The sequence below is a fragment of the Hevea brasiliensis genome, chromosome 4, assembly GCF_030052815.1.
Source record: "Hevea brasiliensis isolate MT/VB/25A 57/8 chromosome 4, ASM3005281v1, whole genome shotgun sequence".
In the NCBI taxonomy this organism is placed as follows: Eukaryota; Viridiplantae; Streptophyta; class Magnoliopsida; order Malpighiales; family Euphorbiaceae; genus Hevea; species Hevea brasiliensis.
Genome location: NC_079496.1, coordinates 108909220 through 108927768, shown reverse-complemented (window position 1 = coordinate 108927768; position 18549 = coordinate 108909220). Strand labels below are relative to the sequence as shown.

Here is an 18549-nt window from a genome sequence, read left to right as displayed (position 1 = left end):
AAATCGTTACCAAACTTATAAGGATTTAATTATAATTTACCCAACAGAATCACGATTTAAGAGCATCTATAAGGCATTGATGATCCTGACGGTTCAAAATAAAAGCCCCATCATCAACCGTCAGATCAGATCGCCTTTGTGACCCTATATATAATACCAACAGTCGTCGAATACTCGAATTCAATCTCTTCGCCAACGTTAGGGTTTCGCTTGCGAAGAAGCTCTTAAGCGCCGCACGGGTTCACTGCTTAAATTCTCGAAAACATGGCTGCCCAAATCAGTAAGAAACGAAAGGTAAGTCGATTTCTTGCTTCTCTCTCTCAGTTTTGTCTGGTTATATAATAATCCTTAGAAAAGGAAAGAAAATTCCCTGCAAAATTTATATGCAATTCTATTCACATTACGATGATTGATAAAGCTTTAGAGTTATTTTATTTTGTTTTAATCTGCTATATTAACACTTGAGAAACTGTAATCAAGTGTTTGAAATGGTAATCACTTTTGATTGGTTATTGATTGATCCGAAATCCAGTGATGAACTTTCCATGTCTTTAAGTTGCTTATGTGCTTTTTTTTTTTCCTGCAGTTTGTTGCAGATGGTGTTTTCTATGCGGAGCTAAATGAGGTACTGACCAGAGAACTGGCCGAGGATGGCTACTCTGGTGTTGAAGTTAGGGTTACTCCCATGCGCACTGAGATCATTATTAGGGCTACTCGTACCCAGAATGTTCTTGGTAAGTAATCACACCCCGCCAACACCCCCCCCCCCCCCCCCCCCTCTCTTTGCATGTCATTGTCTGTATATGGAATTTGAAAACAATCTAACTGAACCAAGCAATTGAGAATTTTTTTTTTTAAATTGTTATTTGATTTTATTGTGTTATCCAGTAATCTGGTGAGATAGTAAGCTGTTTTTTAATTTGAAATTTGATTCAACATAATGTAAGATAGTCTATTAGTATGGTGGTCTTACCCTAATTGTGGTGCTATAGGGAATGACCAATAGGCTTTGATAGTTTATGACCTTTTGTTTATCAGGTGAGAAGGGAAGAAGGATCAGGGAGCTGACATCTGTAGTACAGAAACGATTCAAGTTTCCTGAGAACAGTGTGGAACTCTATGCTGAGAAAGTTAACAACAGGGGCCTCTGTGCTATTGCACAGGCCGAGTCTCTGCGTTACAAGCTCCTTGGAGGCCTTGCTGTTCGGAGGTATGTTGCAAATATCAGGATTATATGCATAAGTTCTGCTGATGTTACATAAAATTTATCTTTTTATTGACATTTATAACTGTTCTTCGTGATACTTCATGATGTTGTTTATTTGTTGTTCTTTATGCTACTTAAATATTATGCTTCATAAAGTTGTGTTGTTATATGGTCTTTAATGCTATTTGATGTTGTTTATCTGCTTGGTCTGCCTATCTTCAGTGCACCTTGGTGTGCCTCATATGGTTTAAATTATCAACCATTGAGTCTGTTCATTTTCACTTTGTTAATTTTCTGAGGAGTTTCTGGTAATCCACTAACTTAACCTTCGTTGACAATCTTCTCTTGACCAAGTCATCTTTACAGCGAGTTGGTTTTCTACAAATACCATCTCTTGTCTGAGGATGACAATATCTGTGAATCCGATCTATCTTTCAAAACCCAAGGAATAATGGCCATATTCCTTGTATAGTATCTTAGATGGTAAATGTTAATTATCTATCATTGATCATCTATTTCTAGTCTGTATCTCATTATTGGGTGAAATATAAGAGTGAGTTTTTGTTAATGCAATAGATTTTGCATTATTATCTAAGCTACCTAATAAAGTCTTAAGATTCAAGTCGACACACGCAATCAATGACCACACATAGTGCTACATAACAGAAGAGTTTCACGTTTTTTTGTGCATAACTGTTGTGGGCTTGTCTACCTACTCCTGTGCTGAGTGATCTGGATGTTTAAGCATTGTCTTCCCCTCATTGCCTTTCCAAATGAGCCTTGACTTGAAGGTTTTCGTATCAATGCTTATATAGAAGGATGCTCTGGGAGTCTGTCAGACTTCTTGTGCTACTGTTGAGGTGCTTGGAGTTTGGAATATTCTCCCACATGCCCACCATTTTTTCTTATTGGGTGATTGACTTCTATTTGCATAAAACTAATGTTGTCTTTTCCTCGTATTTTTGTGAGGATGCCTTGGTGTATGAGCATTACCTGTCCCCTATTTGCTTCATGGACGACCCTGGGGGGAGGTTCCTTATCAATGCTTATACAAATCATTTGGGAGTTTGAAAGGTTTACTGTGATCCTTTTTAGGTTCTTGGAACTTGGATGTACTTGCCCTCTTTAGTGATTGCATTTGCATGTACTTGCATTTTTACGTTCTTGACTGATCGGATGTTTGAATAAGTTGTTTTGAACTTTGAACTTTTCTGGGATGGCTCTTGGAAGTGGATGTGGGATAGGAAACTATTTATTTATATTCTCTCTTTTTTTTTTTTTTTTTTTTTTTGGTCTTTGGAGAATTAACTGAACTCTATGTGCTTATACATTTGACATTTGAGCAATGTGATTTTGATAGTGGAATTTTTATATATTTCACAGGGCTTGCTATGGTGTCTTGAGATTTATAATGGAGAGTGGGGCAAAGGGATGTGAGGTAATACTCTTAGGCTCTTTATTTCTTTGCTTTCTCTTGTGTGCTTTTTCTTTTTGGTATGCTTACTTTTTCTTTTGTTTTTTTTTTTTTTTTCAATACGTTAATGTTCGTTTTTGTTCTTGCAGGTTATTGTGAGTGGGAAGCTCCGAGCGCAGCGTGCCAAGTCCATGAAATTCAAGGATGGGTACATGATCTCCTCTGGTCAACCTGTCAAGGAGTATATTGACTCTGCTGTCAGGCATGTTCTTCTAAGACAGGTTAGTTACTTCTTGTTGATTGTTATCCTGTATTCCAACCATGTCTGTAGTTGTTTATGTTTATCGTCTTTTGATTTTTTATTTTTATTTTTTGAGCCTTATATATGTTTTAAATTCTTACTTTCTTTGGTATTAGGGTGTGCTTGGTATCAAGGTAAAGATCATGCTTGACTGGGATCCTAAAGGCAAGGTGGGTCCAATGACACCATTGCCTGATCTGGTTACTATCCATCCTCCCAAGGAAGAAGAAGAGTACATTCCACCACCAGTACTAACAGCCAATATTGAGATTCCAGTTGCATAAATCCTGAATGTGGACTAAGTAAGTCTGTAGCACAGGTTTGATTGGTTTTTTGTTTTTTTTTATATATATATTTTTTAGGGGAGATACTAAATGCTTGTATGAACCAAGAGTTGGTTTTTACTCAAGTTTGTCTCGGTGGGAGTAATCATTACTAGTTTTGGACATTTTCTCCTTGTGCTTTGTTACTGTGAATTAGCTAGTTTTTTCATATTGATTATCATGGAATGCCCCATTTTGGTTGTCCAGTCTGATTCAGTGTTTTTAATCTCTAGGATATTTTTATTGAATTCAAGTCTTAGGATAATGACCATCCAAACGGTCTAATATTATTTAGTTGAGAGGTTTTTAATGTGGTCCAAGGGTTTTATGCAGTTTAAAACCTTGTATGCGAATACTCGAGTGGTTTTGATGCTCGAAGACCGAGTTTTTGTTTGGTATTGATTAAGTGTTTTTTTATTTAGTTTTGGGTAAACAGTTGTTGGATTAGCTTTTTATAAGTTGGGGTCAGCTCCAGTACTAATTCAATGGATGGAAGATAGTTTATCGGATTTTTTTTTCCAAAAAATAATTGATTACATGACTGGCGTCAATCGCCTTTGTAGGGGTTGTCGTTGTTCTGTGTTTTGAGGATGGCTGTCATGATGGGCTGAGGGCCTGGTTGATTGTTGCATGTCATCGGTGAAGATGGTTTTTTTTTTTTTTTTTTCCCTTCAAGTATGTGTACCAAAAAATACAAAGACGAAATTTGCGGTCAATCAGACTTCACATTTTAAAACAAACTTATTGTCAACAGAGTTTATTTTTCGATAACTTAAATTTTATGGGGCTCGCTAACACGTTATTAATCTACGAATTGAAATTGAAATTTTTCTTTATGCCTATCTTTCTCGAAAATTCCCTTTGAGATTTGGTGTTTCTGTTGGCAACAAGGTTAGCCATGAACTGATCAATGGCCGGCTGAATAAATTGGTCGGCCCGTTAGTCTCAAATTGGGAAACAAGGAGATCCTAATAAACTAGAGAGAAATTGCAAACAAATTTTTATCTGAGCACCCAATTTAGTTAGTCTTGGTGGAACTTTAAGGAATGTGGATGAGAACTTGAAAGAATGTGGTAAGACTCTCTGATCGTCGCATACATCCAACTGACTATCCATAGAATACACTACTAATTCCCTTAAATCAGCAAACTTCAATGCGTAATCAGATTCCAATTGCAACAACGAGGGTCATCTGTCATTGTTTGGAATTTTCACGCTGCATAATTTTTTCCCGCTCAACATAATTTAATTTTTTTTAATTGAGCATCTCAATGATTGTTGATTTTTAATTTTTGACATCTGCGGTCCAAATTCAAGTCGTTTAGTACAAAGGAAAGCTTTGCACAATCAAATGTGCTTGAGGCTTCAAAGTCGTAATAGAATGAGTGCCTACCATGAGATTTGTGAGGCTAAGTGAGTGACGAATGACGAAGTAGAAATATGCGGACTGGCCACCTCCTGTTGTTTTCTTAGTGAAGCTCCTATATCTTATCATGCATCCATGGGATTGTCGTTGGGTTTGGCCTCTGTCCCTTTGGTATTGTAATACATGGTACTTCCTTTGCATTTTTTGGTGGAGCACCTCCCATATCTTTTTACAATGCACAACATTCTTTTGTCTTTGACTTTTTTTTTTTTATTTACAGTTTGACATATGTTGATTTTATTTGCACTTTGATTAATCATAATTCAAATTAATTAAAAAATTTTTTATATTTAATTTATGTAATAATCAAGATTAATTTATCTTTGTAACGAGTTGATAACTTGTGTATTTATGAATAATTTCTTAAATATCAACAATAAAAATTAAAATTTAAAATAATAAATTAGGCAATAATTCTCATCACCATTTTAATTAGATCCCATGAGGCAAGGATCAAATAAAGAGGGTGATTTCAGTATAATGGTAAAATTACTCCATTTATTATATGAAAGTCATATATTTAAACTATGAAAATAATCTTTCTATAAAATAAAAATAAAATTGCGTATATTAATTCTCTTTTGAATATATAAATATATAATACGCTTTTCCAAATATATAAATATATAATATGCGTGGTATAATGAATTACCTTTTAGGAATAGAATAGAATGTACAAGTGTAATTTCAAAGAGCACATTAGCATATAGAAATGAAGACACATGGTCACCTGGGTAAAGCCTGAAAATCTTATCACGTTTAAGCATAGCCTTAGTTTTCAAGGTCGCATTCAAGCACTAGGAGCACGTGTGCCAGACAAATTTACGGCATCTCACTTGAGAAACCCTTGCTTTTTAGGACACAATGAGTGCCCAAAAAAGCACCAACTTAGCAGAATTGACAATACTTTCATTGTCCCCTACTTTCACTTTCACGTGCTTCATTCTTTGGCAGGGATAGGATTGGGGTGAGTTACCTTGAAAATCAACCTACGCGAATTTAAACCCGAATTTAAACCTGATTAATATTTTTAAAACTCGAATTCATCCTAAATTCGATTAAAATTTATTATCTGAACCAGTCCCAAACTCGATTGTTATTACCCAAAAAATATCTGGAGCAGTTTAATTTTATATATTTAATTAATAATCTATATAAAAAATTATTTTTATTAATAATTTATATTTTAAACATTTAATAATTTCATAAAATATTTCAATTTTATTTTATACAAAATAAAATATATAAAAATTTATAAATATTATTAAAAAATATATATTTTATATTTAATTAAATATTTATATAAACGGATTTGAGTAACGGATACCCAACATATAAAATCCGAACTCGAACCCGTCACGGGTATTAAATTTCAAACTCAATTATATACTATCCAAATCTATTCTATTAGGATTTGATCGGATCAGGTACCCGTAAAAACTCGACCCATTGCCATTCCATTCTTTAGGGTTATAAATGCTAGTGGGGAGCAATAACCACACCCATTAATAACATATGTGATTCGTCTTAGAAATTTATTTATACTAGTTATCTTTTAAATGTATGTTGTATATTTTTTTATATTTGTTGTATGTTTCATAATTATATTATTATAACATAATAATTTTTACTTTTTATGATATATATGTTGTATGTGAATTTATTATTTTTAGATTAGGTTAATAAAAATGAAAATATACCAATAAAAATAAGAAATTATTTTGATGAAATTTATTAAGAAAAATTTATTATTATAATATAGTTTTATAATTTAAGTGTTTTATGAATATGTAAATTTAATTATTTGTAATTTTATTGGTTTATATATTTTGTGTTAAATTTTTTCAATAATAAAATGCATGAATTTATCAAGACTAATTAATTTTTAGCATTATATAATTTTTTATAAAAAATATATAATTAGCATGAAAAATTTAAACTTTTTCCAATACTATTAAAGATTTTATACATATAATAGTAAAATAAATTCAATTTTGTATATTTTTATATAATGTTGAATTTTTACTTATTTTTTATTTTATTTTTTTATTTTGATAAAAATATTTATGGACAGTCATATCAATAAGAATCAATATTATTGATTTTTATTTGATATATAATATTTTTACTCAATTTTATATTTTCTTATAATATGAAGAAAAACTTTAAAAAATAAGATTGATAAATATATTGAACTAATAAATTATTTATAAATAATAAATTAATAACTAAAATTTTCTTTTGTTATAAAAATAAAAAATCAATGCTCATAGAATAAAAAAAATGATTTTAGTATATTATTATTATTAATTGGAATGATTATATTAAAAAATATATAGATAATTATTCAATTTACAATAAAATACTTTATCAGATTAACTTGTAATGTATTTTCAAATTAAATTTTTTATAATTATTTTTCTAAAAATAAACTTCAAATTTTAACAAAAAAAGTTGTTGAATCTAAATAAATAAAAAATTTATTAAATGATGTAATGCTTATATTCATATGACGGTTTTAAATCAAAATATCAATTTAAATTTGTATTTAAAACTAAAATTATTTAATTGAAATAAAAATTCCATAGTCAAAATATGATTCTTAATTTTTTTTTATATGTATTTGACTATTTGATATGCTAGAATAAGATTATAATATTAAAAAAATTAAAAAAAATTTATGTACATACATTAGCTTTTTTTAAAATTTTTAATAATATACTATTTAAAAAAATTAGTATAATAAATTTCAATCATTCTATTAATTATAGAAAATTAAACTAAAGCATAACATATTATGCTAATTATTAATTTTTAAATAATAGATTTATCTATTTATTTTTTTTCTCATATATATAATTTATTTTATATACTTTGTATGTAATTATATATTATTTAAAAACTTTATATTCATATAATTTTATTATATATTGCATACTAATAAAATATTTTTTATAAATCAACAAATATAAATGTTTTTATAATATTTTTCCGTTGTTATATATATATATATATATATATATATATAATTATCAATAAATGTAGTAGTATTTATAAATTTAATTTTAATTAAAATTATGAGATACTTAAGAATTTTGGAAATATATCTACAATTAAAAAATATAAATTTATTTTATATGAGATAATTTTGAAATTAACTTATAAGAAATTAAATTAAAAGAAAACTTAAAAATATTAATAAAAAAATTTATATGTTTAGCTGGTAAAAATTAATTTATTTTTGTTTATTTACATAAATTTAAATATAATTGTATTAAAATATTTTTACATAAATAATTATAAGATGGAAATAGAAATATATTAGGATTCATTAAAAAAGTAATTCATATAAACAAAATACTTTCATATTTTTATAAATAATATAAATCATGAAAGTAATTTTATAAAATTTTATTTTAAATTATATTATAGTAAAAATTTAATTAAGTATAATTTAAATATAAGTACAACAAAGAATTTTAGAGTTATATAAATTCTAAAATTATATAAATAATTAAATTTTAAGACATAAAAATTTTAAATTTATATAAATTATAAAATTAAATTAAATTATAATCAAATAATTGTGAGTGTTAGAAATAATGAAAGGCAATTTGAATAAAACTAATATTTCTTACTTCCTTCACACATTTATATATCATATAGATTTGTAAGGTTTTATGTTAAATAAATTAATTTAACATAATAAACGAAAATTAATCAGTTATATCTCATTATGACAATAAAAATAAATAAATAAATGAAAGAAGGTTGAAGATGAAAGGGGAGCAAATCCCAGCGACAGGGGAGTAAGTTTGGATGAATTTCAAAGCCTAATGGTGAAATTAAATTTCTTGATGCAGAAGAATGGCCATGAAGACTTATAACATCGACTGGTTTTGCCTACGCTTGCAATTTCAAGATTTTATAATTTTTTTTTCTTTAAAAATAATGATTAAAATGGCATAAATCATTATTAGAAGTTGGAAACTTATTGAACACAGACATTAAGGGAGTAAATTACTGTAAGATCCTTGTAATTTGTTAAAATTAAATAATTAGAACGTACTGTATTTTATAAAATTTAATTAATTTATTTTAACATTAAATATTTATACTTTTTAATCTTTTTATTTTTAATTATTCATATTATTTAATTTTTATAATTTTAAATTATTTATACTATTTAGTGCCTTTATTAATGTCAAAATAAATTGATTAATTTTTTTTTTATAGAAATCTAAAAGAAGAATTAAAAATTTTAATTTTATAAAATACGGATACATTTAATTGAATTTTTAAAAAATAAAAATTAAATAATTAATTATAATAAAATACAAAAACTTAATAATAATTTACCTAAATAAGATAGGAAAAAGGGCTTTTGACCCACTTCGGGACGTCACCTTCATAAGATTATTATTTAATCCATTAAAAAAAATAATATAAAGTAAATAGCACACAGGTTATGAAAAAGATAGCGAGCCGCCCTTACAATCGACAATGAACAGAACACCTCACGGATGTGTCGCTCCATTATGGGCAATAAGGTTCCAACAAGTGATCACTTCTTTTTTTGTGCTCTGCTATATATCTTTTCTTTACCCTTTTGCCCCTATCAAGACCTCTTTATTATCCAATTATCCTCAAATTAATCATTTTCATTTATTCTCCTGTAAATGATAAGTTAGTCAATTTGATGGGTTTTACAGTAAGAGATGATTTTATTTTTTTATTATATTATAATAATAATAAATAACCTCAGAAATCAGAAATTTTCCTATTCTTTACAATTTTTAAGAGGATAATTTTTATAATTTATTCTTAAATTTTATTTAGTATTTTATTTTTTTAACTTTAATTTCAAAAAAATCTTATTAATATGTAATACTAGGTTTTCATATTATAAATTCTTTCTAAGTTATATGACGTTTACTATTACAGTTTTAATACTTTCCAGTAAAGGATAATTTTTCTGTCATATAAGAAGTAAATCCTATGATGACATGATAAGTGTTGAAACAATTAATTTTTTTTTAGTTTGAGAGAAAATAAAATAAAAAAAAAATTTACCATTTATTTAAACCTAAAAACATGTTATAATAAATTACAAGAATTTTTATGAAATAAAATTAAAATTTAAAATTTTTTTAATAATAAATTAAAATTAAAGGAGGAAAATCGATTACTCCATTCTGCAAATAATTATTCATAAATCAATTTAGTCTTGTTTGACTTTTCTTCTCATTATTTTTTAGTTTGATTGAAATAAAAATTTAATATTTACAAATTATAAACAAATTATGACTTTAAATTATTTATGTTAATTATATATTGTCAAAATAAAAAATTTATATATAATTTGTTTCTTAAGACCTATGCTAAAAAAATTTATAATTAGTTATTAGTTATTTATTGAAAATATTATTATAATTAATACAAATTTATAAATTATATTTTTATTAAATAATAAACAGCTTTTATTTTTTATAAATAATATATTTTATTAATTTTATATAATAAAAAATTTTAAAAATATTATAAATCATAATTAACATTTGTTACAATAATTTTTCTATTGTTAGTTAGAGATTAGTCTTTAAATAATTTATTTATCGTTTGAGAATTAAATAGTAATGCGTCATAGAGAAATTAAATTAAAATTTCACAATTTAAATGGATAGAAATATTTTAAAACTAATTAATGTTTTAGAATAATAATTTATAATTATTATAAATAATAATTAAAAACTTTAACTTTATAGTGAGAAAATAAATAAAATTAATTTTTTAACTTTAATATTTAATCTATTTTCATAATTATAATAAATTCAATTTTAAATATTAAATTTGCTAAAATTATTTTTTAATTAGGAAATAAAATTTTGAAACGTTAAATAAATTAATTATTAAATTTAAGATTTTTAATAATTTAAATAAATATAAAAAAAAATTAAAAATTTTATATCTAACATTTTTTTTTTGCTTCTTACCAACAAGGTTTTGCACTTGGGTGGAACCTGTATATTTTAATGTGATTATTTTTCTTATGTAACTTGCTATGCATATTATTGATACTAATTATTAGTATTTGTAATTTAATTTTGTTCATATGTAATTTTTTTAATAATTTTAATATATTATATCAGATTAATATTATTTAATTAAAAAAATAATTTATTAAATATAAAAAATTTTAAATTTATAGTATTTTAAAATATTAAATTTTATAATGAAAATTAAAAACAATTTTTAGCTAAAAACTCTACCACATAATAATAACAATAATAATTTTATCTCTACACATTTTCAATTATTCTCTTTATAATTTACATATAAATATTAAATGCTAAATTTCATTATTTAAATTAAAATAATAATATTAATGTTAATTTAACTAATTTTATAAATAAAAATGTTTATTGAATTAAAAATTATAAAATATCTATTAATTTAAAATTTATTATATTTTTAATTAGATTATATTTTAATAGAAAGTTATCTGTTATAATTTAATTTAATTATTAATATGTAATAAATAAATAAATAAATATACCAATTATAACAATGTTATCTCAATTTAGAGGAATTATGAAATTGAAATAAAAATTTTAACATTATTATAATTCTATAACAATATAGTTTCATAATATATGAAGGATTTATTTAATTTTTGTTATCATCAATGTGTTATATGAAATTCTAAACTTTTAAAATTTAAGTTATAATTATGTTAGAATTATAACTATAATTATAGTTATAGAATTATAATTTTACATATGAATATTTTGCCATTAATAATTTTTTGACATAATTTTCAATCACAAATTAATTTGAGCAAATAAATATAATAACAATTATTAAAATAATTAGTATTAAATAAAAAATAAACATAATAATAATTATTATGAATAATCAATCAATTTTTATGATAATTACCAGTATGAAGAATTTTAATTAGAGTTTATTAAAAAAAATTAATAATATACTAATTTATTAAGTAATTAGTGTATAGTAAATTAGAGTTTAATATTTTTCTATGCTTAGCTATATACTTGTATGTTGTAAATAAAATTTAAACTCTCATGATTTTTTGATATATATATATTAGAAGTATAATTTGAAAAATATTAATAAAAAATTATAGTAGCCAACTAAATTTAATTCTTCATTGTAATAATATTAAATTACTAGGGGCATTTTAGCCAATCTTAATGTTCTTTCCTCCTTTATATATTTATATATTATATAGATTTAGGGTATGTTTAGTTTAACTATTAGATGTATCTGATAAACGATAGCTTATAACTATTATTTATAGTCGATAATAACTAATTTATGTTAAATGTTTGATAAAATCATGTTTAACTGTTACTGTTAATGAATAAAATGATTAATAAGGGTATATATAATATTTTTATTTTACTATTGAAATAAATTATTATTAATTTATTATAACATATAATATTTTTATTAAAATAATCATATAATTATTAATTTACTATATCATATTATTTATTTATTATTAAATAAAATATACTTATTGATTTATTATATCATATTAGTTATTATATAAATAAATAAAAATTAAATAATAAAAAATATAATTATAAAATAATTCATTATTTTCATGCACTTAAAATATACATAATCTAAATTTAAAACAGTAGTAAATAACATTTATTAATAAAAATTAAAATTATTGTTGTGGATTCTCATGTTGCGGTGTTCAAGGTATTAAAGATGAATAAATTTTTATATTTATAAATTATATTTAAAGTATGTATCATTAAACTCATTCCAAAATATAATAATTTTTTTCTAATATCTAAAGATTTGGATATAGAATTGCACATCATAAGTTTTATTGAATAAAAAGGTAACAGTTATTTTTGTCAAAAAATAAAAAAATTATATAATTATTCATGAACAGCTCTATAATTAGAGCTAATAAAAACAGTAATTAATAGACATCTTATCGATTATCTATCGGCTAATTATTATGTTTTTTAAATTTTATCAACCACCTAAATTCAATTGTTTAGATGCCTATCAACTGAACCAAACACCCTTTTACTTTCTTTCATCACTTTTTTTTTTAATACTCGTGGTCAGATACTTTTATGTTAGATTTCGCATATCAAAACTTAATTTATGCTTCGGGTGATTTTAATAATGCACTTATCTATATTGACCTTAATAATGCACTTATTCATATTGATCTGATGTATTTAAAATAAATAATTCTGAAATATTTCTTAGTAGAGCCAAACCTTAAATAGAGAAGGAAGGAGAGCTTGGTTAATTAACTAATAAAGTTCTTCATCACTTTAATTCCATTAAAATATTTATTCTATTAATGCATAAAAAAGAATATCTAGGTTAACAAATAAATTTACTCATCTTATTAACAAAATTAATGTAAATTCCACTTCAATTTTCTCATTATTCTTCACACATTTAAAACTCTATTTTGGAAGTATTTCATCTAATCACTATTTTTTTTTAAGTAAGCAGGTTTAAATCATTAACAGATTTCGAAAGCGGAAGATAATCACCTTAAATATTTTAAAAAATCTTTAACAAATATTATATAATAAAAAAAATTCTATCATTTACTATTATTTAACTTTTTTACTTTTTTTAAATTTTTATTCAAAATAGAAAGTATAATTTTTTAATTCAAAATTAAATTTTTAATTAAATCAATGAAGAGTATAATTATCAAATTTTAACAAATATAATATATTTTTAATTATAATAAACTCATAATTGTAGAAAATAAATAATCGTTTTTAAGATAATGTAATGAAATTGTTTGTTCTTGATATGTTTTTAGATTATATAAGTTGATTTAATGCTGAAAATACTTTTATAGTTACAAATAAATGTTATTTTGAAGATTTCTCTAAGTGAAAAATGTTACATGTAAAAGTTTCAGCTAAACTCACTTTTCAAATTTGATGTTGAGCGAAAATTGTACTTTTAAATGGCATCAATAATTTTAAAATTTTATTAAATTTTATTAACGACAAAAAAATTTAAAAAAATCCCTTATTGATAGATTAATCGATTTATACTAACTTTATGTGTATATATATATATACACACACACACAATTTCTATGGTAATAGTCAAAACAAGATTGTGCAACAAGATGAGGGTGATTTTCTTACCAACTCATTGATTAATTACTCGAGAAGGATATTACTAAATAATTTGATATTAATTTAATTATTGATGTATTTGATGAAAAAAAAAATGATAAACACAATTTTAACTATTGGTAGATATACATCAAATTATTATTATTATTATTATTATTATTATTATTATTATTATTATTATTATTATTATTATTATTATTATTATTAAGGGTGCAAATAAATATGGTTTTCTTTGTGATAAAAGGGAGCAGAACACGTAAAACAATTATGCTACACAATTGCAAGCATCATAAATACCAAATAGATCATGAATGTAATATCCTGAAGTTGACGAGGGCGAACATAAAATTAGGCTCTGTAGGCAAGCTTTTAGTTGAAAAAGAGAAGAAATGAACCGTCCCACATGAAAAGGGAGGGGCAGGTTAAGGTACATATAAGGATGAATTATCCCACATTAGAAAAGGAGGAAAAGGTTAAGGTATACATAAGGACGTGACTTAACCTAGCACTCCAAAGTACTAACTTTTGAATTAAAATCACCAAAAAATGGAGACTTCACTAAGAAATATCACTACCATTAATTCGATTCCCTGCACAAGTATTATCAAATTTCAATATAACCTTCTAAAAGCCCTTCCTTTGAGCTAGTTGAAGTACTTCATACACAGTCTGCAACTTTACCCTCATGATCATACAACACCCTAAGTTAGTGACAAATCAACCACACCATTGTCTAGAGGCATCTCTCAATGAATCTCCCATTGAAAGCTATAGATTTTATTAACCTTGCAACCATTGTTAGTATATAATTTGACCCAATTGGACAAAAGTCATTGCCCACTAACCCAAAATTTGCTACGCTCCAACATATAAGTGTTCACGATACTCAACTTCGTATCTACCTTATGAAACTCCACACAATTCAAAATAATTGAAATGATATCACAATATTCAACAAAACCCTCTCTAAACAGAATATGATTATGTCATCACCAAAGGAATTAGCAAGCTACCCCAAATAGAGTTGCGCCAATCACATTGTTCCAATGACTAGAAGGAGAAGATAAATTCTTAGTGAACTAACCAACAAACCTTGATCTATAAACTCATCCCACAATTTAAAAGGGAATAAATAAATCCAAACCTAAATGGTGAGAACATAGTAACGCAAAAATTCACCATAAATTCAACATGCCCTAAGCATAGCTTACACTATGTAGAGAAAACCAAATGCCTCCTATCTCTCTCACAAATTGATTAATAACCGATCATGCATTGCAAGCTAAAGAAATGTCCTAGTATGCTGCATCCATGACTATGTCAAACCAATTTCCACGTAAGAAAAGAATCATTCCACTCAGTATCCACTAACGAAGCATAAGCAAAATGAATAAAGATGAAACTAGATCACTATAACCCTATTAACCTCATCACATATGGTAGTACCTACCATGCTCCACTAATGATGATAAAAGCCAACTTATAAACCATCGGCTCTTAAAGCCTTCAAAGACTTCATCTCAAACAAAGTTTGCTTGACCTTAGCTGCCTTAATTAGTTCACGCAAAGACTCTAATAAACTTGAAGGACAAGAAGGGAGAAAAAAAAAAAAAAAATCCTCTCTATAACAAATGTAGAAATCAACCACTTGGCCTCTTAACGTATCCTGGTTGTCTACTCACTCTCCCACTTTATTATGAAGCATCAAAATTTATTCTTCTTTTATCTATTTAATGTATTCAAATGAAAATAGGTTATGTTCCTATTACTCCCATCAAATCCACTTCCTACACAATTTTTTATACCAGATCAACTCTTCCTATGCCATAAATTGATCTAACTCTAGCCTTAATGCACAGTCAAGATTCTTACTAGGTATGCTGAATATTTGTGCTTAAGAACCTTTTTCATATTTTCTATTTGAGCAAGAAGATTTTTTTTGTCCAAACACATTATCAAAAGCCTATGTATTCCAATCTCAAACTTTGTCAGTGAACTCTCCAATCGTGTGCACAAATAAATGTCCTGACACCCAATTCTCACTAACAAATTGAGGAAACTTACCATTTGTAACCCAACTTGCCATGAATCAAAATGGGTGTAAAGAATCCTTTGGAGTAAAGAAACTGTTCAACAGTAACAAAATAGGCTTATTGTCTGACTTCACCTTAGGAAGATACAGATGCGACGCCTCAAGAAACTCTACCTCCACTATGAATTATATAGAGTTCTATCTAACCACTCATGCAAACCTCCTTTAGACTAAGTAAAGTGAGACCCATTGAATCCAATATCAATTAGACTAGAACTTGAAAACTAGGACTTGAACTTCCCACAAACCTTAGAATGAGCCCGAGACCGCCCTCTATTCTCCACTATTGGGAATCCAAGTCCTACATTAGGAATAAACAAAAATTAAATAGTAAATATAAGCGATTGAATTGTAAAATTAACATGACTAGTCATTTGGATGTATAAAATAATCTAATCATTTATATAAGCCTCAATTGTAAGGAATTATATTGTAATTTGATCAAACTCTCTCCAGATTTAACATCCATCATATTAAGGAGAGCATTAAAATCCCCTCTGAGAACCCGAGGGTTCTTATGATCTAGCTAAAGGTTGTGCAAATAGTACCATAATGATTCCTTTCCATTAGGAACTAGATACTCAGAGACTGATGTAAATTCCATCAATAATAACCCAACCACAAAGATATGAAGATGGACAAAGTATCACTGATTTTGTAATAAAATTCTAATAAATAAAATTCTAGGTTATCAAAAAAAAAAATAGTGATTTTCCACGACCATAACGTTCCAAACTTGGTTCTAGAGAATCCAAATACTGTTTAAAAAAATTCAGCAGCCTCCACTTGATGAGAGAGCTGAAAACCAATATGTTCAATAACTCAGTCTCCATGCATCCCACTAATTATAGGCTACAAAAGAACAATGACTAGAGGTTAATGTTGTTGAATATACATACATAAAACAAGATAAAATATTTTACTATTTGTACCTTGACAATTCAAAATAAAACACAACAAATCAAAATGGGCAATAAGAAAACTACTACCTGCCCATGTGTGTGTATGTATATATATATATATATACACCCACACGTTGTGGCGGATCCACTGCAATAAAAGAGGGTCAATTGACCCCTCTTCTTTCATAAGATACTATTATATATTTATATATATATATTTATTTAAATTGATCCCTCATAAATTTAAATATTGAACTTCTTTTTTTTTTTCAATGGAGAATGTTAGTTGACCTTATATATTGAGCAAAATTATTGTGTATTTATAATATAAGTATACATTCACCCACAAAAGGTATGGATCTTATTTTTCTATATAAGAATGTAGTGCATCAAATATATTATGTCATTTGCTTATATATTGATCCTGAAAAAAAATTTTGTTTTCTAGATCTCTCTCTATATATATATATATAATTAACTATTTTATATGTATTTTTCACCTATAATTTTTTTTTTTTGAAAAAGCAATTAAAAAATACAAGGAACAATTTTAGAAATGGCAACTCCTTCAAAATCAAGACCATAAATTTAAAAAACTGATATACACCACTTACCTAAATTCTTTTTTTTTTTTTTTTTAATGGCAACTTTTGCATTACAAGACCCAATGGGCAAATATTAAACTAGATGTGCAAAAAATATAGAACTTTGAAACCCAAAATACCAGCCCATTACAATATTCTCTAAACCCAAGAAACAAACCCTTTGCAAAACAAAACCAAGTAGCATATTCCTTGCATCACCGACGATCTTTCAAGGTGTTGGAGCTAGTTCAACAAACTGGGAAAGAAGAGAAGAGCTTACACAGCTACACAAGCCCACAAGCTTCCAAATCACAATCTATATCTTTAAACGCAGCTAGCTGTTGGGCTTTAAGAAGCCGCCACATATAGCCTTCAATAGGGATCTCCAGGGAGGGGATGATGGGTAGAGTTCTCAGCATCTCAATCTCTTATAGCTGGGAGGGTTGACAGCCGCCATGGAAGACAGGCTTAAAGACCCCGAGGTACCCACCATCGCCTATGCCATAGACCCTCCAAGGAGATAGCAACCACCATTGACAGCTGGATCTGCTCAATACAATCCCATATCTGCCATCACAATTTGCTCCTAACTTGTAGAGACAACATACAACAAAATCATATACACCAAACCCAGTTGGGCGAGGGCTAACCCTCAGCTAGGCCGTGGAGAACAAAATCTTTACTTGCCCTTCTGGGCAGAGAAAGCCAATGTTGAGAGAAACTTGACGACTTCAAAAGATGAAAAAAAAAGTGAAACAAATTGAGAGGAAATTTCTCTTCCTAAAACCTAGAGAGAGACTATTCTAATGTTTTACTTATGTAAATTCAAGATCTAATAATTTTAAAATTAATATCATTATAAAAAAAAAAAAAAAGAAAGAAAGAAAGAAAGAAAGCTGATTAAGGCTGCCGGTAGTGGCGAGTGGGATATGGTACAATCCACTAAGTCACACTCCAACTTCAACTACTAATTATAAGGAGTAAGGATACTTATTAAAAATTTTTAGTTATAAAAAGAGTAAACAAGAATTCCATTTGTCCAGTAGTAGAAAGCCAAGTGTCATTTCTGTTGTCCACGTGCTCAAAATTATCCCATGCGGACTGCTCTTTTCCACCTTATAATATACTAAATA

The 18549-nt window shown here is 26.5% G+C and overlaps 1 protein-coding gene across 1 annotated transcript; it reads left to right on the top strand.

Moving 5' to 3' along the window:
* Positions 1–137: 137 nt before the first annotated feature.
* Positions 138–3451, top strand: LOC110652693 (40S ribosomal protein S3-3). The gene is made up of 6 exons (XM_021808308.2): positions 138–294; positions 587–734; positions 1039–1210; positions 2591–2645; positions 2771–2902; positions 3039–3451. Exons 1-6 carry the CDS (start codon positions 265–267, stop codon positions 3204–3206), a joined length of 705 nt encoding a protein of 234 aa, XP_021664000.2. The 5' UTR covers positions 138–264; the 3' UTR covers positions 3207–3451.
* Positions 3452–18549: the final 15098 nt, after the last annotated feature.